At 40.7% G+C, this 23,101-nt stretch overlaps 1 protein-coding gene across 2 annotated transcripts; it reads right to left on the minus strand.

Moving 5' to 3' along the window:
* Window positions 1-10,674: 10,674 nt before the first annotated feature.
* On the minus strand, window positions 10,675-19,081 carry UQCC6 (ubiquinol-cytochrome c reductase complex assembly factor 6). Of its 2 annotated transcripts, none has more exons than XM_088454341.1 (3): window positions 18,970-19,081; window positions 11,892-12,011; window positions 10,675-10,994 (listed from the first exon to the last, which is right to left on the minus strand). In XM_088454341.1, the coding sequence occupies exons 2-3, from the start codon at window positions 11,997-11,999 to the stop codon at window positions 10,908-10,910; spliced, it is 195 nt and encodes a 64-aa protein (XP_088310467.1). In that variant the 5' UTR covers window positions 12,000-12,011; window positions 18,970-19,081; the 3' UTR covers window positions 10,675-10,907. The 2 variants fall into 2 exon arrangements, with proteins under 2 accessions (XP_088310467.1, XP_088310466.1); XM_088454340.1 differs by having other exon boundaries at window positions 11,892-12,015; window positions 18,970-19,054.
* Window positions 19,082-23,101: the final 4,020 nt, after the last annotated feature.

Here is a 23,101-nt window from a genome sequence, read left to right on the forward strand (position 1 = left end):
GTTGTAATCGTACTGTCATTCCTCTATCTGCTAGTTGATACGCACCTTAAAATCGCACAAAGATGAACTATAACTTTCCTCTGAATTTAAGCAATTAGCTACAGTTGCAGGGAATTAACACAGGAACTTCCTTGGAATAGTTTAATATTACCTGGATGTTCAATAGCGAATTCACCCAGTAACGCTTATATAAGCTATTAATTTTGTTTTTATCCACATATGACACAGGGAAAAATAAAGCAACATAGTGCACCACCGAGCTCTAGAGCAAAATAACTTTATCGTAGCAATTTATACTGCAGTATAAAACTATTTAACATTGTTTGGTTTCCAGGGAGATACTCAATAGTGTTTTATATGGTGTTCTTAAGGGATGCAGTCAAGAAGCTGACGGTCAAAATGCCGACTGTCAATTCCTGGCAGGGGACTAATGACAGGCATCGAAAATCTCGACACCTGTCATTATACATCTGGCTCCCGGCATACCGAACGAAGGTAAGCCGGGCGCGGACAGCCGCGGGAGGGGGAGGGTTAGGGGCTCCTGGGGGGGACTTAGGGCTAGGCATCCCCCCCTCTCCCGAGAGTTAGGTTTAGGCTGCGGGAAGGGGGGGTTCGGTTTGGCAACCCTAAGGGAGGGTTGGGGGGGAGAGGGTTGGGGATAGTTAGAACTTGCCTTAGTCGGGATCCTGCTGTTCTGCTCTCCAGCGTTGGTATAACATCTGCCGGGCTGACATCCGGCGGTATTGCATACCGATTTCGTTATTAAGAGTAATGTCATGCATGAAATGTAGTAAAGTGTTAGATCATTTTAGTGAGTATTGTTATGTATTAAAGCATTAGATAATTAATTCAGTATAATAAGGCATTAGATTACTATAAAACTAAAAACTATATACAGTACAGCCAAGTAATTAGTTGTTATTGCATTCAGTAAGAATATTGCAATGTGTGTTATATGAACTTACCTTTTCCTTTCCGGAAAGCATCATCTCTTCCATTCCGGAGAAATAATGCTAAATTCTTTGCAACAAATTTGTTCATTACTTGTGGCTAAGTATACCAGCATTAAGGTTTTGTAGGGGAACGTGCCTCTCTGAGAAAGTGGGTAATTAAAAAAAAAAAATAAGGGAAACGGCCTTTACCATATGCACTTCCACTTCAGTATAAAGAACCTTGTAAGCCACCAGGTAAATTAGCTTTTGGGTTGTCACAAATATATATATATAGATATGTTTTGGGTTCTGTTACATAAAAACTTTTCAATCCAATACTTTGATTGCCTGTGGTTCAGACTGAAATGAGTCACACTGTAGCTATGTTGTATCGATACATCTACTGTATATGAGACGCTTTAACAGAGACTTGATTCCCACTTGTTAGATTGGAGTGGTTGGAATTTTTACGTTTAAATGCACCTTTACTAATGAAGTAGTAATGGCTTATGTTAAAAATTGATAATTCCACTGCAGTAAGGAATAATGCTGTTGGGAGTAAGACGACTCTACTCCCCTGCATTATTTTATTTATACTGGTATCATCAGCATATTAGATCAACTCTGATACATGTTACATTTCATTAGTGATTCTTACACCCGCTTGGAACACAAGCTGTTAGCGTTAGTTGCCGGGGCCAAGTTCCTATAGCAGCCCTCGTAGGAACCTATCAGAGATATCTGCTGCAGTCCCTTAATGGTAAATCCAGGGGACCTTAACTGTCGCAGGTACCTCTCAAAAATGGATGTTTCAGGAGATATCCTGTAAATTGTCTTTAATATGCCCCCTTAGGAAGAGTAGAAGTGATCAAAATGATCTTTATCCCCAGACAAAAAGAATCTGCACACTATTGGATTTGCAAGTAAAAAAAAATTTTGAACAAAAATCGAATAAAGTTATTTACTTTTCATATTAGACAGTAGCTATGCCATTCTGTAATCTGTAACTTTATTCTCATTCTAGCATGCAAATGCAAAGCATCATACTCTAAAACAATCAATCCAAAATAAACACTCTACTGTTGCTAGGGTAAACTCTGAGCTTTCTGGAAGCATAATTTATTACGATTTTTAATTTGGATTTGTAAGGCGATCCACAGTGACGGACAATGGCCAAAACAGGACACACAGGGTAAACTAAATGCACACAAAGGGTAGGAAGGGCCCTGTTCCTAAATGATTTTACAATCTAATTGGAATATTAAAAGATTTCGGAGTAATTCTTCATAAATTGGACTACTTAATTTACACTAGACCAGTGTTTTCCAACTCATCATCAACAAACCCCAAAAATTTATGTTTTACCGATCTCCTTGCTGGAGCATAGGTGTATTCATCAGTGACTGACACATTTTTTTTTAAATCCACATATGGTACCAACTATTTTACATGTGATTAGATAGAAACAAGTATTTGATGGCAGATAACAACCACTTGACCCATTTAGTCTGCCCTTTTTTACCTTTTGGTAACCTCAACCCTATGTGATCCTCAGTACTTTGTAAGGATATTCTTATGCCTATCCCAAGCATGTTTAAATTGCTCTACTGTCGTTTATAATACTAGATATTGAAATTTGACATTCTAAGTTTACTTTGGCGCGTATATATTTACCAAACTCAGGCTCCCCTTATTTCTTTAACCGCTTAACAAAACTATTACAACAAAGAGACAATTATCCCTTGATTATGGGTGGAGACTATAATGTAATATTGTACCCACACATGGATAAGGCCCCTCCACCCCCTAGACAAGATACAGCCACATGGAAAATACTTCCATCCCTACTAAGTACACTAAACTTGACAGATCCTTGGTGGCTGCTCAATCCTACAGACCATTCACATACCCATTTATCAGCAGCGCATGGCCCCTTGTCCCGAATTGATTATATTTTGTTGTCGGACGTTCTGATAGCTAGATTAGAAAAAACAAATCTAGATAATATTGTAATTTCAGATCACGCACCAATATCAATAACTCTAACCTTCCCTTGTGATAACTTCGAGATAATATCTGCCGTTTTCCAGTAAATATGACCTCATCAGAGGATTTTAAGGCATATCTAAAATCAAAGTGGTCTAATTTTGTAGACGATAATATTGAGCAATGGGACATTCCTAGCTTAATGTGGGAGACATTTAAAGTTGTATTACGGGGACATATCATTAGCTATATGGCCAAGCGCAAAGGAGTAATGTCGGTGAATAGGAACTCCCTGACCGCAATGGTGCATGAAGCATTTAATATGTATACCACAGATCCCTCCCCAGATAACTTAAGCCAATATAAACAAGCTCGACAATTTCTGGAAGATTTTCTTCTTACTCAAGCTAAACAGAACATAGAGATCTCTAAACACAAATATTATAGGTGGGGAAATAAAGCAGGCCGCTTCCTAGCTAATATGGCTAAATCAAGGAAACCTAGAAATCACATAAAAGCAATACTTAACCCCACAACTAAATCCCTTGTCACTGATTCACAGAATATCCTTTCTTTATTCAATGAGTATTATTCTACCCTTTACTCCCCGCAAGCCATTGATACGGAACAACAGAAATTGTTGTTTGATGAGGCGCGCCTTCCTATGCTCCTCCATGGTCATAGGGAGACTCTAGACACTGATATCACTGAACTAGAACTAAGGGACACCATAAAGGCATTGCCAACAATAAAAGCTCCTGGGCCAGATGGTTATTCAGGGGAGTATTACAAAATTCTCCAAGAGGATATCTCCCTACTATTATTGGATCAGGTATAGACATATCCACCGTAACTATCCTTCTCTTCCGTTATTTAATAACTCACACTCCATTCTTATACCTAAACCAGAGTGCCCCATTTCTTTGTTGAATATGGACCTATAAATATTAACAAAAATAATGGCCACACGTCTACAAAACATTTTAGTCATTGCTGGCTGAACACCAACTAGGATTCATGTCTGGTTGACACTCAGTGAAGGGTATTCGCGCTGCTCTGGCTGCTATTATGGCATCCAGTAAATTGCCTAATGCTCAAAACAAGCTTCTCAGCCTTGATACGCACAAGGCATTTGATACGGTCCTTTGGCCACATTTATGTGAAATCCTTTCTCAAAGACAAATTGCCCCTGATTTCATCGGATTGATTACATTTTTATATAAATAACCCACTACCTCATTATTAGTAAATGGAATAAGTGGCTCGCCAATAAAATTGGGTCGAGGTATGCGTCAGGGCTGCCCACTTCACCCCAATTATTCAATCTTGCAATAGACCCTCTCCTTCGTATCCTTCAGCAGTGGCCAGAATTTTGTGTGGTCGTGATAGGCACACATCGTATTAAAAACTTACAGTTTATGCAGATATTCTGTTATACATTGCTGATCCTCAGTTTACTCTTAATAGAATTATACATAAGATTGGGCAGTTTGGCGACATCTCGGGGATTAAAATTAATGAAGATAAATCCACAGCGATATTACTACATCCCACTCTGCACGTCCCTTCGTGGGGTCCTCATTTTAATTTTCCTGGGCCTCCTCACATCTAGATTATCTAGGCATTCAAATACTCAAAACCCTGGTCTTTTATATGAAAAAAATGTCACCCACATAATTCTAAATATTACAGATGAGTTTCGGATTTGGCAACACTTGACTCTCTCATATTTGGGTAGAGAGACTAATAAAAATGATGACGTTCCCTCGCCTTCTTTATGTGTTACAGGCACTACCTATTTTACTCACATCAAAAGACATTCAATTTATGAATAAATTATTTAGGTCTTTTATATGGCAGAATGGTAGAGCCCGGATAAGTTTAAGAAAGTTATATCAACCTAAAGCAAAAGGGTGGATAAACTTCCCGAATGTCCTTGATTATAATCACTCGTCACTGCTGAGGATATTGACGGACTGGTTGCATGACAGGGATGTTTATGCCAATACATCAATAGAGTCACAATTTCTCCCCACTATGGATTTAAAGTATTTCTTACATATACATGACCAGGAAGTACCAATAGAAATCCGAGATAATCCTCTGCTCATGACAACTAGACATTTGTGGCACATTTTGCATCACAGACTACGACTTAATGTGCACAAATCATACATCTCCCATTGTTGTGCAATCTGGACTTTCAAGAAGGACAGGCGACATACCCCTTTACAAAATGGAGGGTCCGAGGTATACATACTATAGGCAATTTGTTGGAATGTAACGAGAAAAGACCCCTGACGTTCCTATAGGCAATGGAAAAATTTGAGACTTTAAGGGCATATCCCCTGGCATATTTCCAGGCAAAACATATTGCATCAATAGTGCGTGCATTCTCACCCAATGATTGGAACAACCACTAGATAGATTAGTACGTAGACAGAATCCCAACAAGAAGGCCAAATTTACATACTGTATTATACATTTCTTGGTGAACACTTTGACCATACATTGGTCAGTCAGGGTATGCACCAGTGGTTGACTCAATTCCCAACCCTCTCAATGGAGGACTAAATATGAGGGTTATCAAGATCACGTGCACTATTGAGTGCTAGCACATACAATGAGTTATTTTTAAACATTTACCATAGAACCTATTTATCTCTCCACAGAAGATACAGAATGGGTCTGTCGGACACTCATACGTGTCCTAGATGCGATACAACAGAGGCAGACTTATATCATTGCATATGGCAGTGTCCAGTAGTTCAGGGCTTTTGGAGAAAAGTCAAACAAGATGCTGAACTACACCTGGTAAACTACGTACCCTTCACACCAGAATGGGCAGTACGAAGTATTTTGCCAAAGGGGCAGAGACTTACCCAAGGCAGCAGGAAACTATTAATAGCTATGAGCACTGCAGCTAAGAAAACTATCTTACAGGAATGGATCCACCCAACTCCCATAACTTTCACATTGTACAAAGAAAAACTGTGATTTATTTTTAGAATGGATTGGGTGGAGACCATGTTTAATAGAGAAAGGAACGCCTCTACTTTTTTTTGAGACTTGGGAAAGTTATATCCCCACTTTGTCAGACACAATGCAAACGCAAATTTATAACTGTATGCGTAAGACACAATGGTATGAGACACGGATAGTGATGGGAGACTCACCATTTCAATTACCAGAAAGGTGAACTGTGCACCTGAACTGATGTTACCTGGGTGGACGTCAGACGGAACTTTATTTCATCATGTTTTTATTCTTTTATTTTTATACTGTCAAGAGCTAATTAAATATAAATACATGCTATTTGATTGACAGAAATTATTGTTAAAATATTTCCAGCTGTTTAGTAAAAAGAAATCGCAAGATTTAATATGTGGAAACATATAGTATTGAGCTTGCGGTTAATGTAAAATTTAAATACTAATAGATTTCAACTATGTAATTGAATTCAGTATTGTATTTTTTTACATTATGTATATGTAAATGATTCCCTTGCTTCAATTTATAATAATAAAAAAAATTGCTCTACTGTCTTAGCCTCTACCACCTCTGATGGGAGGCTATTCCACTTATCTACTACCCTTTCTGTGAAGTAATTTTTCCTCAAATTTCCTGTGAATTTACCACCCTCCAGTTTCAGTGCATGTCCTCGTGTTTTAGTACTTCTCTTCTTTTGAAGAATGTCTCCCTCCTGCACTTTGCTGAAACCCATGATATATTTGAAAGTTTCTATCATGTTCCCCTTTCCCTTCTCTGTTCCAGACTATACATATTAAGATCTTTTAGGCTTTCCTGGTATGCTTTGTGATGTAGGCCATGTACCATTATAGTTTTAGTTGGCCTTCTTTGTACAGTCTCTAATGTATTTATATCCTTCTGGAGATGTGGCCTCCAGAACTGAATACAGTATGATAGATGAGGATGTACCAATGATCTATACAGTGGCATTATTACTTCTTTCTTCCTGCTACTGATTCCTCTCCCTATGCAACCAAGTATCTGACTTGCCTTTCTCATTGCTTTGTTACAATGCTTACTTGCCTTACCTGAAACAGTGATTCCTAGATCCCTTTCCTCCTCTGTAGTTTCCATTAGAGTACCCTTAATACTATATTTAGCTTTTGGGTTATTGAGAACCAAGTGCATGATTTTGCATTTTTTAGTATTAAACTGTAGTTGCCTTGTACTTGACCATTCCTCTAGTCTACCTAGATCCTCCATCATTTGTCTTACCCATCCAGGTGTGTCTACCCTGTAGCATATTTATGGGTCATCTGCAAAAAGGCTTACTCTACCTTTAATACCATTTGCAATTTACCAACAAAGATATTAAAAAGCACTGGTCCAAGTACAGAACCCTGGGGTACACCACTTGTCACAATTCCCTCCTGAGACTGCACTCCATTTACTACAACTCTGTTTCCTATTCTGCAACCAAGTTCTTATCCATTTAACCATCTTAGAATCCAGTCCCAAGTTTTCAAGTTTATTTATCAGTTTGCAATGTGGAACTGTGTCAAAAGCCTTACTAAAGTCTAGATAAGCTATATCTACGCCCCCCCCCCTTCCTGATCTATTACTTTAGTCACCCAGTCAATAAGATTTGGGCTCCTGTAAATTGTTGGATTTGAGATGTTCCACAAGTCTTTCTTTAAACAGCAATTCCATTACTTTCCCTACTACTGATGGCTCACTGGTCGGTAGTTTCTTGCCTTTTCCTTGCTTCCACTTTTGTGCAGTGGGACTACATTAGCTCTTTTCCAGTCCTCTGGAATTACTCCTGTAGCTAGAGACTGGTTGAATAATTTGGTTAATGATGTTACCAGCACCCCTTTAAGCTCTTTTAGTATCCTTGGATGTATCCCATATGACCCCATTGATTTATCCACTTTGTTTTGTCAGTTCTGTTAGGACCTTTACCTCTGTAAATATACTTGTGTCTACCTCATGTATATCCTTGCAACTTAACTGTGGCCCCTTTCCTTCTCCTTCTGTAGTCAATACAGAGCAAAAATAACCATTTAGATGATCTGCTATGGCCTTGTCTCTATCCACAAGACTCTCACTGTCTGTCTTCATTCTTATTATTCCACCATTTCATTTTCTTCTTTCATTGATATACTTAAAAAAAAAGTTTTGGTCCCTTTACTTACTGACTGTGCCAATTTCTCTTCAGCCTGTGCCCATCTGATCACCTTCTTGGCCTCCTTACTTCTGACAAGATACTCCTCTTTGTCTTCATTATTCTGAGTCTACTTATATTTTCTAAATGCCCTCTTTCTTGCTTTCACACTGGTTGATACTTTTTTTGTAAACCATACTGGCTTCCTTTCCATGTTCCTTTTGTAACCCTTTTTATATAAAGATCTGTTGCTTTCAGTATTGCCCTTTTTAATTTTTCAAACGTCTCCTGCACTCCTTCCAAGTTCCTCCAATCTGCCAATGAATTGCTTACACATCTCCCCATCTCTGCAAAATCAGCCTTCCTAAAATCTAACACCTTTGTTTTTGTGTGGCATGAGTTAGACTCTGTCTTTATACTAAACCATACTGCTTGATGGTCACTGGATACTAGATTCTCTCCAACACTTACATCTGATATCCTATCACCATATGTATGATGTCTATTATAGCATCTTTGCGAGTGGGCTCCCTCACCAGTTACTTGGGGGTTGCTCCCTGCAAGGCATTTAGAAAGTCCCCACTTCTAGTGGAATTTGCAAAAGAGCCCTCCCAATTTATGCCTGGTAGATTAAAGTCTCCCATGATTATTACCTCTCCTTTTGGTCATTTTAGTGATGTCTTGCAAAAGGTTCCTGTTCAGTTCCTCCCCCTGGTCTGGTGATCTGTAAAACACCCCAGTGCAAAAAATGTCCTTCTCCCGTTTCTTTTGTCACCCAAAGTGCGGCAGTTTTTTCTTCAAAATTTTGTATTTATGTTGTTTTTCACATACATTACTACCCCTCCTCTAATTGTTCCCATTCTGTCTTTTCTAAATAAAGTACGAGGGTTGTTCAAAAAGCAATGCCTAAATGCTCACAACTCAAATTTTATTATAGAAGTCTTAGTAACAGAATTACTCTACTCAAAAAATTCACCATCTGCCCTCAAACATTTTCTCCACCTCTCAACCCAAGCTGTGAATCCACTTTGGAAAAATTCCAGTGGTTGGTGTTTGACCCAGGAACGTATGGCGTTTTTAATAACCTCTATGTCTTCAAAATGTTGACCACAGAGACAGTATTTAAGAGGGCCAAACAGATAAAAGTCAGAAGGGGCCAAATCAGGATGTATGGTGGATGGAGGATTGCCCACCCCATTTTGGCAATGGCTGCAGATGTTGCCATCGAAGTGTGAGGTCTGGCATTGTCATGGTGTAAGATGACATTTGACAGTCGAATTGTTGACCTTTTTTTGCGGATTGCTTCTTTCAGCTTCTTAAGTGTAATAATGTATCGATCACTGTTGATTCATTGGTTTTGTTCCAAGTAATCGATGAGAATAACACCTCAGCAATCCCAGAAGAATGTGGCCATGACTTTGTTTACAGATTGCTGTGATTTAAACATTTTTGGCCTAGGTGAACTTGGGTGTTTCCATTGAATTAATTGGGCCTTTGTTTCTGGGTCATAAAGGAAAACCCAGGTCTCATCTCCTGTAATGACATTTTCCAAAAACGTCTCAGGGTTGGCTTCAAAGTTGGTCAAAAGGTCATTGCACACTTCCACCCTCTGGGCCTTATGATCCATAGTTAATTGCTTTGGAACCCATTTAGCACACACACTTTACGACATCACAAATCATTGATTAGTGTTTCTACAGTGTCATGGCTACATTCATCACTGATATCTCTGATGGTCACACAATGGTCTTTCTGAATCATGGCATCGACTTTGTGTTGGTTCTCTGCTGTCACTGCAGTTGATGGTCTGCCACCATGAGGTTTGTCGCACACGGACGATTCTCCCAATTGAAAACTCTTCATCCACCTTCTAACGTTGCTATAGTCAATTGTACGCTCACCATACACTTTTTTCAGTCTTCTGTGGATTTCTGTAGCACTGCCTTCTTTTTCCAGAAATTCAATGACGGCTCTTTGTTTCATCTTCGATTCCATGGTATTTCTTGGACTACCTAAACAAAACTATATATATATATATATATATATATATATATATATATATATATATAGTTAACAGACATATTAAAGTACAAACTGACAAAGTTTCAAATAAATGTTGCGTATTATTTCAGAGTTATGAGCATTTAGGCATTACATTTTGGACAACCCTTGTATATCCCAGTATAGCTATGTCCCAGTCATGTTGATCATCCCTAATCACTATTGCTATTAGCTCTAAGATTTTATCTCCTAAGCTCCTAGCATTTGCAGACATAGCTCTAAGGGATTTGTTTGTGCCTCTTATTTCTAGGCTACATACGTTCTCCTACTCAATGACATACAAAATACCTGCGTAATGAATCAAAAATTAAAAAATTGTATTTATAAGTCTGTAAACCTTCTTCCAGTCTTCAGTAGTCCACTGACAGTGCTTCATGGCCCAGGCAAGTCTCTTTTCATTGCTGCAGAACAGTTTTTTTTATTCTAAACTTTTTGTGCTAGGTAATGTACATTTTGGGATTATTTTTTTTGTGGGGGTGGGAAGGGGTTCTCTCTTTAAATACACCACATTTTTTTTATAAACTCCTGTACTTTGAAAGTCCATACCAGTAAATACTAAAATGAGATTTACATTTTTTATCTTGTGCATATCCCCATCTAATACAATATGGCACCATTTACATTTAAATATTTCCTTTATATATTGCAATGGGAGAATAATCTAATGATTTATACAAAGATTAACATTATAAAGAGAAATCATGCAGAACATTCACAAAAAGTGAACAATGTACATACAATAAAGTGGGTTTTTTTTCACTTTTATAAAAAGTAAGTGTTCACAATTCAAAACACTAGCTTGTCTGATTTTCTTTTTTTGCTTTCAATCCAAGTAGTTCTGTCTTCAACTCTCCAGGTTTCGGTGGGGTTTCCGGCACACTCTGAAAATACAGATTGGAGTTTGGATAAGTTAGGACCCCTATTCTAGGAGTCATATAAAAATACTATTCTTTCTATAAAATTCAGTGGCTAACTTCTGGCTCTGATGGGCACATAATAATACCTTTTCCAGAAAAATGAAAGATTAAAAATAATAAATCCTGAAGACAGATGAAACTTTGTACTAGATATATGAATAACTAGGAAGCAAGAGAAAAATATCCTTTACATTTGTATGAAGCTAATTTATAAGCATCTTCCCAATGGTTGAAACACAGGAACAATGCGAAGGGCTTTGAGGTAACCACAAAGCATGAATATGTAAGTGAAGGTCATATAACGCACTTCGGGAATTGTAATCAGTCATTTGTTAAACAGGTTTCCTCATAGTTACTATAGAAGGAATCACTGGTGACTATACCTGTATGTATAACTAAATAACAGATGAAGCTCTAATAAACATTTTTCTTTGTGTAGTTTGTATTCCAGATAAGAAATCTTACACCTGTATTTGAATACATTTCTTTATTTTATTTGGCTTTAACAGGGAAAATGAGCAGATAAAAAATCACTCTAGGACCTTCCTGGCTGCTATTAGGCTTCCTGCAGGGAGATCCTGATGACAATGTAATACAATTCTGGAGGATAGTAATGTTCTTCTTTGACTGTACCTGCAGTGTCTTATATAGTGTGATGTATTGTGCAATAGATTCATCAGATATTTCGAACTCAGCGCTATGTTTTATTTGTAATGGATATATTCTACACATACATATAAGTACATGCTGATGTTTTCTCTACCGTTTATTATGAACTTAATAAATCTGATGCAACTCCACTGAAATCAAACACAAGACCTTTAACTGTTTAAAAAGCGTAGTTGTATCATGCATTCTTACAAGATCTGGCCTGTAGTATCTGTGCACAAATTCTGCCCCTGCAAACATGGAAAGAAGACCAGCACTGAGCATTTTCAAATACTGAGGCCAATGTACTCCAGCAGGCATTGTGATGGGGCACTACCTTTGAATAAAAAAAAAAAAATTATTTTTTAAAACTATATTAGAGAATTATACAGGTATGAGAAAACATGCAACTTGCAGTTCCCCTAATGAGGATTTGTTGTTCTTTGGATCACAATTCACAAAATATACCACTTACATTTTAGAATGACGAGTATTAGCCATTGAATCCATTCTCCTTATTTACATGCTTCTAATGGGCCTGGTTCAGTCGCACACTATGCCGATATTCACGCATATGGACATTGTATTCTCTACAGGCACACACCGCATGCATCCTGATTTAAGGTGCCCCACACTAGGCAATATTTTACATGATCAGCCCGATTCCGACACATCAGGACGACAGATCGTGTAAAATATGTCCTAATCCTGAGTCTCTACTCACGATTACGATGCGCGTACCCGCTGGTCGTACATCGCATCTTCAGATCTTGCCTGCTGCAGGCAAGATCTGAAAATCTTATAACGATGCACTAGAATAGTATAGGATGCATGATAGATCGTGGGTCAATTTGCATTATTTTTAACACCAAATCGTGCCCACGACTGCAGGGGGAGGGATCGTGACCTGAACGCCTAGTGTGTGGGAACCTTCAGTTCGGACAGCGTAGCTGTACAAATTCAAATGCACGGTACTAGAAATGTAAGTGGTGTTTCTGTACAGTGACTGGCAAGTAACAGGGCGTGTAGCTGAAAGAGGTTGCATATAAAGACACTGTACCGCTCACATAGGAGACCATATTCAGAAGGAGAAACTGCACCTGCCATAAGGCGCATAAAGCAGATTTCAGCATCTGCGGACACTGACTCAGCCCTTGCACTGTCAGATGCACTGATGTACACGAGGGAAGGGCTTTTTTTTTTTTTTCAAAAATAATTTTTATTGTTAGGACAACAAAATATTGTAATACAGATATATGCACAATCATCTTCAACATAGTAAATAGAACAATCACTTTGCAAGAACAATCATTCAACAAAATAATTATAATATTTGCAGTGCGGAAATCCAGATATAAATTGTAGTTGCACATATAAGAAACATTTACATACATTGTTACATATATTATTACTGTCAGTAAATTGGTTACCATTAAAGGTATAGATCAAAATCATAGATTGAGTTAGGTCAAAAAGGGGGGCCATTATCAAGCACTTCCAAATTATACCATGATGTTAGTTGGAAGCATTTCCGTATGGAGTCTTTAAGTGATGGGGAAAGAGGAATATAGGGCAACCATATGCCAAAAAATCTTTCAGTATATTTTTCTTTATTAGTGGACGTCTCTGTCCAATCCATTGTAAACAAAAATATAATTCTAGGGTGTAATAATGTAAGAGTAGGTGGGTGAGGGTCAATCCATTGTGAGAGTATATAAAAGATGTTGAAAAGGGTCCTTTTGGTTTACAGCGTATTGTGCTATCTAGACACCAATTTAGATCGGTTTCCGAAAGTCCACGTAACATATTTTGAATATAACTCATCGCCTGTAAATATGGAAATAAACGGATAGTGACCAGAGGAAATTTCTCCTGCATTTGTGAACGAGTGAGAGGTTGAAGTGTTTGGTTGTGTAAAAATTGGTAAATGTACCGAACACCACTGGCGTGCCAGCATTTAAATTGGGCAGAGTTACCAGGTGAAAAAGACTGATTTTTCCATAATGGTAAAAAAATTGAGGACAATTTGGATAAATGGGATTGTGATCTAATAACTCGCCATGCTATACATGTCGTATTTATTAATATGTTTTCTCTAGCTTCTGAAGGTATATTACGAGGATGGGTATGTAAAAGAGATACCAAGTTGTGGTGGGGAATAAACGCCTGCTCCATAGAGTATGTGGTATAAATGTTATGACCTCCAATCCAGTCCATTGCTATTCGATAATTAGCAGCCATAGCATATTGTCTGAGACATGGCAAATTTACCCCTCCTAAATGTGTCTGCTGTTGCAATTTAAACAATGAAATTCTGGGTCGTTTTCCTGCCCATATAAATTTTCGTAGAGCCTGATTACAAAATTTGAGGTCTCTTTTGTCTGGGATAATCGGCAACATTTGGAGAATGTAAAGGAATCTGGGGAAACTGATCATTTTGTAAAGGTGACACTAACCTATGTAGGATAGTGGAAGATGGGCCCATTTATTGAAATCATTATATGTTTTTAACAATAGTGGGGTATAGTTAACCTCATATAGTTGAGAAGGGTGCGAAGGAACATTGACCCCTAAGTAATGTATTTATCTGCCCATTTGAAGGGAAAGGAATTTTCTCATCCTGTCTTCGCCTCCCCAAAAAAGGCCAAGGCCTCTGTTTTAGCATAGTTAATTTTCAGGGAAGGGCTTTGTAGCACCATTAGCATAAAGGGCGGAATTCAATTGATTTCGCGGCCCGCATCTCCCGTCTAAAGTGACAGGAGATCGCGGGCCGCTATTCAATTGTGCCAGAATTTCACGCTGATCGCGCCCATAGAGGTCAGGTTTAGCCGCGTAAAGCAGCTAAACCTGACCAAAGTGCTGGGCGCGATCACGAAAAGTGATGTTTGGGCGCCCAAACATGTCACTTTTCGCACATTTCAGCTCTCATCCCCCAGGGGCTGCGAGCTGAAATGTAGCGCTTGGCAGCTGATCGCGCCCGACAGGAGCAAGAATAGAATAGCTCCGTCGGGCGCGATAGGGACTGGAGAGAATTGAATACCGCCCAAAGACTCAGCCACTCCGTCTCAGAATCAGGCCCAATGTATGATCTAGGAAGGGGAAAATAAATAATCCTATCTCAGATTATGAAACTACAGCAGAACAGCAGTAATCTATAGCGTTGTCTCTTGTTTTTAGATCATTCTAGATTACAAGAAGAAATCTCACACGTGTCCCTTATGTGGATTCAATTACATTTGTTCTAAAATGCATCAAATATTACATATTTGAGCCCAACTCTACATGCGATTCTTGATTTTACAGGCATAGGTAGCAGTGCTTTAGTCTACTACAACTAAAAGCAATGGACATAGTTGCTCAATTGGTTTCTTGGTGGTTAGTTTACTACGGTTTGGCATGAATATATAAGCTACACTGCAGAAACGCACTTGCAGGCAATATATGCAGCACAGATGGTATAATGGTTAGCATTACTGCTTCACAGCACTGAGGTCCTGGGTTTGATTCCCACCACGGCCCTAACTGTGTGGAGTTTGTATATTCTCCCTGTGCTTGCAGGGGTTTCCTCCTGGTACCCTAGTTTGTATGTGTGTGCGTGTACATGTAGTAGGGAATATAGATTGTAAGCTCCACTGGGGCAGGGACTGATGTGAATGGCTAAATATGCTCTGTAAAGGGCTGCAGAATATGTGTGCGCTATATAAATAACTGGTAATAAATAAATATCACAAAATAGAATCTTCCAAAGTCCCCAATACAGCTGGCATGCAAGTGCCAGCTGGTTACATGCAGTTATGCAATTTGTGACCAGATTCCCCTGACGTAGCCAGTTGTACCGATCAGACTTGCTTAGGCAGACACACAAATAAGGACAAGCTGATTGTTACAGAGCTCATACAAAGCTGGCACATGACAACTAATGCAAGTATCTCTGCTTATTTCTAATGATGATGCTTTTCCTCTTCAGTGTGTACTACAAATTCCCCAGACAGCAGACATGTTTATTGCATCATGTTCCTGACATGCCTTGCAATAACAAGGTACAATGAATGTAATCTCATTAACACCTCAACTGCCAGGGCATCATATTACAATGGACAGCTTATTAGTGCTCAATCTTATATATTTTCTATTGAAATTCATTTTCAGATATTTCACAGCACAATGTACATTTTATTTGATGTTTGTCTCAACGCAGAAATGCATAAGTCGGAAAAGTATTATTTCAGATAATGTACATCCAATATTCATGTAAAGTCTTTTTGGAATATACATGAAATCACTGTTTAGTTAAACTATGCACATTTCTCCCAAATGTCAGCATGTTTGTCCCGACTGGTAAGAAGTTAGGAGGTATGACCCCAATCACCATTGGGTCTCTGTTGTGTGCAGCAATTCAAGGGTATTTTAGGGGAGTGGAGTTAGGGGTGATATAGTGCTTCAAAAACATCTGACATGCCCCCAGCAAGGGGTGACCACACCACCTTTTCGGTGGAGGTGCGTCTATGTCAGATTTACAAATGTCTAACAGCCAGATGTGCTAAACCCTAAATCATTAATTCAACAGCTACAGAAAATGTTATATTTTTCTATGTTTCTGTGGAATAATACTGATTACTAAGGGACTACTGCACCCCAAACAGTTTCATATAGGAAGCATAATTGTAAGAAACACACAAGTAATATTTTTTTTCTTTTACATAACTATAAACATCTTTGCATTAGTTATTTTGGACATTTATGGAAACTGATGCACAAGAAGACTATCAGGTTTCATTTTCTAAGCTAAAACATTATAGTCACAATTTGATACCGCTTTCACATGTGTGAAATATCCCGGCTTTTACCCGGCACTTAAATGCCGGGTGGGTTTGCCCGTTATACTTCTTTTCCACCAAAAACCCGGGTCCGACCTTGGTTTTCAGACATGGTTCCAACCCAGGTCAGACACTGTTTACACAGCACCATCGACCTGGATTATTCTCAGGTCAGCCCAGTTCACACTGAACCCGGGTCTGCCATGCTAAGCTTGTGAGGTCATAAAATGTGGCAGATGACTGCTTCACAACCACCAATCAGCTCATTTTAGGCATGACCCAGGATGGATAACACGGGTTTGCGCCGTTTACACTGCACCATTACCCAGGTCCATCCTGGGTCCGACCCTGGTAGCTACCTGGGTTGGATTGCCAGGTGACTTGACCTGGGTTATTTTTCATGGACCCTTTTATACTGCTTTTAAACCGGAATTCCAGGTCTGACCCATAGTTGGAACAGAGTTCCAACCCGGATCAGACCCAGAATTTCCCCGGCGCCGACCCAGAATATTCCTTAGTTGGCGCCGGAGCCAGGTCTGCATTGACACGGCTTTTCCGGCGTTGAAGTGGACACTTGAAGATAACGTCATCTCCAAGCGCCACTGAAGCCGGATCAATAGGCTGGCATGCGGCGGGCTCCAGGTCATCGTGACCCGGAGTGCACCGCTCACACTGCAGGGCTTCACAAGTTATTCCTGTGTAAAACCTTGCAACTTACCTGTGATGGATTGCCGGGTCACTCGTCCCGGCAATCCAACCCTTTACACCAAGGAGCTACCCGGGTTAACCTGCAATAACCCGGGTTTTAGCTCTGGTGTAAAAGGGGTACACTGAGCTGCGACCCGGGTAGACCCAGCAATAACTCAGGTTTTAGCTCTGGTGTAAAAGGGGTATTAAAGACTTACCCCCCTTTCACACGGAAAATAAAATTACTGGGTAAAGCACTTTTACCCAGTAAAATCCAGATCGACACAGTTTTTTTTTCTGTATTTCTTTCACACAGAAAAAATACCCATGTTGATCTGCAAATTACCAGGTAAAAGTGCTTCTCTGTGAAAGGGGTATGAGTGATCTTGGCAGACGAGCTATAGTGACATCCCTGTCGCTGTGTGTGATCATAACCACACAGGCTCTCAAACTTGTTTTGTATGCACGGTCATTCACATTTTGCTGATTAGGAATATTGTATGATAGAGAATACCACCATCTTAACATAATAACCTGCTGTAAAGGGTGAAAAAGTGTGATGAGCATATTAATGTAAAAACAACTTAATTATCTGAGTTCGCCACAATAACATAATAAACAGCCTCAAATATTAAAACAATCTCTTGATACTTATCTATACAGGAGCATGTATGTTCATTCCATTTTAATGACAATTTGGAGACCAAAAGAGTTGGTGCACACATAAGTAAATGAATAAGCCTACGTTCAAGAAATAATGCAGTTTAGATGCTTTTACAAACTTGTATTTTGACGCTAATGGGTAACGGGCCTTAATAATAAGCTATAATCACCTGCTCACAGGTATAAGAATGAATTATAAAGGCTGAGGCTCACAGAAAACTAATGTGAAAGTGCATGGACAATTGTTATACACAAATATTAGAAAAAGCTACACCTAGGCACTATATAGATATGTTTAAATAATCAGAGGTGTATACATCCCTTTTCAAAGTTGCAAACTTTTCTCCTTTCTTCCTTTCTCTTATCTGAGCAGCAAACTTGATGTTAAATGATCTTCTCCTCAGAATAAGTTGACATGTGGAAAAATATATCCATGTATAAATATTTGGAGATAGACTTTAATATCAGTTCATGAAAAAGGCCAATAACCCCAAGTCCCTCGTGACACAACAGCGTACCCCACTCACAGCAGAAACACGATGTGTATTCCTCAAAAGGTTTCTTTAAAAGATCCCGTCACCCAAAAGTTTCAGAAAAACAGATATAGAAACTAAATAGTATCCAGAATGAAAAATAAAATTACAAAGAGGCACCCAAGTAGTTACGGTTAGGACTAGACTATACAAGGCTGATGGACCTGTGGCGTCACACCCACGTGACTCGGCCTGAAAGGGTGAGGGCGGGGATGCTAATGGGGGACCAAAACTGTGGATACGTCACAGAGGTCCTTTCTCCAACTAGGAAATAGCAGCAACCATGTAGTTACTGTTTAACATAGCATGTTACCATGTGTCCCTCTAGCAGCTGGTTGTCCCAGCAGGGAGCTCAGGATTTGGAGAGAGAACAGAAAAGTAAAGAGATAAGGTGTCCTGCATGCACTGCAAATATAATATGTGTACAGAAACAAACAAAGCATCCAATGCATGTAAGTGCGGATCCCCACATAGGACGGGCATGTCATTATATACATACATAACTGCCACGGATAAGGACCAGTGCATGTACTGTTATATACACTCATAGTAACTATTACACATGCATCCTAACTACGAGTGTAACCTCACCAGGCGGAACACCGCGTCACCAGTCCGACTACGGACGTTAACTCCGGCCGCTGCACGTGATGGCGTCGTCTCCTCTGTGTCACCTACATGACTTCCTGCAAGAGACACACAGGTTACGCAAGCTTGCGTCTTCATGCCGCCATTATCCCGGAGACCAACAGCTACTTATACAAAGTACAAAATAGTAGCTTCTCCAAAATGGCTGTATCACAGAGCTATCACATCCATAAAAGCCAATAGTGTATGATCTTTTATGAGGGTTTTCTGCAGCCTTCTTCCATTCTCATTCATTACCTGAAACATTTTAACTTGTTTTGACTTACAAATAATCTAGAACACATTATATGCAATGCTACTGCCAATACTTACAGAAATACGCCTTAAATATCAGAGTAGGAAGGTAATATTATAAAATTGAGATTCCCTGTCAGACTGTTTTTGGTGTTTGTGCCACTGTCAGACGTGCCAAATTTAGGTTGTACATCTGCTTTCTAAAGTGCAGGAAGATAACTGTTATACCCCTTTTACACCGGAGCTAAAACTCGGGTTATTGCAGCGTTAACCCGGGCAGCTCCCTGGTGTAAAAGGGGAGAGGGTTGGATTGCCGGGTCGAGTGACCCGGCAATCCAACTCAGGTAAATAGCAGGGTTTAACACGGGCTTAGCCCGTGAAACCCCGCTGTGAGAACAGCGCACTCTGGGTCACGATGACCTGGAGTGCGCTGCAAGCCGGCCGATTGGTCCAGCTTCAGTGGCGCTCGGAGATGACGTCATCTCCAAGCGTCCACTTTCACGTCGGGAAAGCCGGGTCTATGCAGACCCGACTGGTGTTAGTGGCGCCGACTCGGGAATATCCAAAGTCGGTGCCGGCTAAATTCCGGGTCTGATCCAGATAGGAACTCTGGCCCTGATTCAGAGCCGGACGCTCTGACAGAGCGCTCGCTCTGAATCAGGGCCGTCCCTCTTATTTTTAGAGCGGCCTCCTGGCCGCTCGTACAGCTGTGAGTGACCACCCACAGCTATAGCGAGTGGCCAGGAAGATGTTCGCGATGGTCAAGACCATCGCGGCCATCGGGCTTGCGACGAGACCCTTGTGGTAGGGTCTCGTTGCCGCAAGCCCTGGAGTGCTTTCGGCTCTATCGAGCCGAGAGCACTCCCACTGACATCACTTGTGATGTCAGTGGGGCTGGCCCTAGACGGTAGGCGTTCCCATGGGAACGCCTCCGTTTGGGCAGGCACGCCCACCAAAGGGGGCGTGCTGTCACTCACCATCGACAGCACGCCCTCTTTGTAGCGAGACCAGGAGCGACGGCTTGCCTGTCGCTATCCGGGTCTCACCCATGCGCACGACGGTGCCGCCTCCAACGTGCGCATGCGCACTGGGCCAACATCGACCCGCTTGCAAGCGGGTCTGAATCAGGCCCTCTGTTCCAACTCTGGGTCAGACCCGGAATTTTGGTGGAAAAGGGGTATTAGTGTTAAACAAAACAATTTAACAAACACTTAACAACATCTGAGCACTACAAAGAACAAACTTCATCTGTTACATTCTAAAACTGCACTTCTCATCTGAAATTGTTGAAGTTATATCTATTTAGTTTGTGTTATTAGCTTAGTCCCTTGCTACAAGTTATCTCCCTATCCAATCGCCCCATTATATTTATTCAATTTTATTTTATTATATTTCCATGGAGTCATCATTCAAATTGTCACATCCTTTACCCACCCTACATCACATTCACACCTCTTTAGTCATTCATGCCCTTCACCCCATTCACCTCTAATTAACAAATTCCAGACAGGGCCTCGTCTGTGTGGAGTTTATATGTTCTCCTCATGATTATGTGGGTTCCTTTAGGTACTCTAATTTCCTCCCACACGGTCCAGGAGAAAACCACAATTAACATTCTCAATCTTAAAGGCTAAACAACTCCAGTACATTAAAGAGGCAATAAACAGAGGAACACCTTATGGTTTAATCTCCTTCATGTTTATTTCAATTCAAAACCTTCAGTCCTATTGAGATGAGTGGAAGGAAGAAAGACTTAGGGCCTGATTCAGAGATGTACCATTAATCCAATGATTAACGTACATCTCCAATGTTGATGGATCTGTGCCTGTGCAGGACGCATGCGCAGAATGGGTCCTGCGATCTCGCTTGCAGATCCCCCCAAGCCACAGCATGATTGACATGCTGCAGCATTTGGGGGCAGTGCGGGGCCATACCTGGTCACCGTTTCCGGAAACGGGGGTGTGTCGCCCTCGTTTTCCGGGAGGGACAAGGCCAGGGTCTGCAGATTCCTGGCCTCTTAAGTGACAAGCACCTGGTTAGGCTGTGGGAAAATTCAGCTCCCACAGCCTGACCAAGAGAGCAACCATTGCGACCATCGGTTGCCGTGGTGATCTCAGCCTGCAACGTCGGTCGCAGTGCTACGATCGCAAATGCAGCAAGGGGGTGTCTGACACCTCCTTCTGCATCTGAGATGGACGGAATTGCATGGTCACTTGTGTGCAGCTCTTAAATCCATCCATCTCTGCATCAGGCCCTCAATCTGGCTCTCTTTTGATGAGATAAAAAATCTTAATATCTTTGGATTGTTAGGGCGGAATTCAATTGTTTCAAGCCCCCTTCGCGCCCGACGGAGCTATTCAATTGTTGCTCCTGTCAGGCGCGATCAGCTGCCATCGCTCCATTTCAGCTCGCAGCCCTAGTGGGGTGCAAGCTGAAATGTGCGAAAAGTGACCTGTTTGGGCGCCCAAACATCACTTTTTGCGGTCGCGCCCAGCACTTTGGTCGGGGGTAACTGCTTTACGCGGCTAAACCCGACCACTTTGGGCGTGATCAGCGCGAAAAACGGCAACAATTGAATAGCGGCCCGCGATCTCCTGTCACTTTAGATGGGAGATCCGGACCGCGTAAACAATTGAATACCGCCCTTACTGTTAGAAAGCATTAAAGCATGCTTGATCAAGGTAGGGATGGACAAGGTAGTAACCTTCAATGTTTCCGATTTGATGGAAGTACTTTTTCCATTGAATACCGGGAATTCGATGATTGCCAGCCATCGGATGCAGCTTTTCGATGCCCATCTAATGGCTGGCATTTTTTTTAGCTGCGGATACCTGGAAGTGGTGTCCACAGCTCACCTAAATCATACCTCCAAACTCTCCTGCAGCAGGAGAATAGATGCCGCACAGCATCTAGTCACAGTGTAGGGGGAGCTTGCGCCCCCACAGATATGTGGACGGGGGTTGTCGCGAGGCTCTACACCTTTCCAAAAATCTCTGCCACCTTTTCCTGACTCAAATATAACCATCGCAGTGGTTATACTATTGATGGTTGCGATGTGATGTATAGTTGCCATCTCATCGCTGGATTTGATGTTGGAAGCCCCGGCAACCATTCGATGCCGGACTTCCGATGTCCATCCCTAGATCAAGGTTTCTAATACATAGCAATGTTTCACAGTATTAATATAATAAGCAGGATTCATATTTTTTTCATTAAAACATTAATGCAAAAAAACTAGTTTAAAAAAAAAATATATATTTTAATTTTTTTTAAACAACCAGTGTTTTTTCCAACCCCGGCTAAAATGTGGCCAAATTGCAGAAAACTGCAGTTTTCAGAGTTCTGCCTGCATTCCCCATTTGTACCAAGCCCTGGCCAGTGATACTTTCCAGAGCTTGGCTCCCTTAGGAAGTGACATCTATAGATAGCGTTGCCTATAAGACGCCTATGGTCTTTCACTGAGAGGATACCTCCCAGTGTCTCCCTGCGGCATGTGTGTTGGGCGCGCATGCGCAGATAGGGCTCCTGGGTCATACACCTGGAAGTCCTGTCCTTGCAAAGGACAGCACTTTTAATCACAATACTTGGTACATAGCGGCGTTATTAACGCCGGTATGTACCTAATTAGTGGCAGGATGTACCACATCCATAATGCGATATGTAGTACATTCCGTCCCCAGTGTGGACAGTGTTAATTTTCACTATGTATCACATCATTTCGATGCGATATATGGTAGTTTAAAGTAGAAAAGTAGTCTCTCTGACTTTTGCAACTCTTCCTTCCCACTCTCTGACCACCATCTCCTTCCCTTCTCCTACATCTCACCCCACACCCAAATCT

Source organism: Taudactylus pleione, unplaced genomic scaffold (genome assembly GCF_031769625.1).
Source record: "Taudactylus pleione unplaced genomic scaffold, aTauple2 ptg000040l, whole genome shotgun sequence".
NCBI lineage: Eukaryota > Metazoa > Chordata > Amphibia > Anura > Myobatrachidae > Taudactylus > Taudactylus pleione.

Excerpts from the sequence above, each read along its gene's own strand:
- UQCC6 (XM_088454341.1), bottom strand. The coding sequence starts at position 11,999 with ATGCCTGCTGGAGTACATTGGCCTCAGTATTTGAAAATGCTCAGTGCT. Across the intron at positions 10,995-11,891 it reads GATACTACAGGCCAGATCTT|AGTGTGCCGGAAACCCCACC; the intron begins GTAAGAATGCAT and ends CTGTATTTTCAG.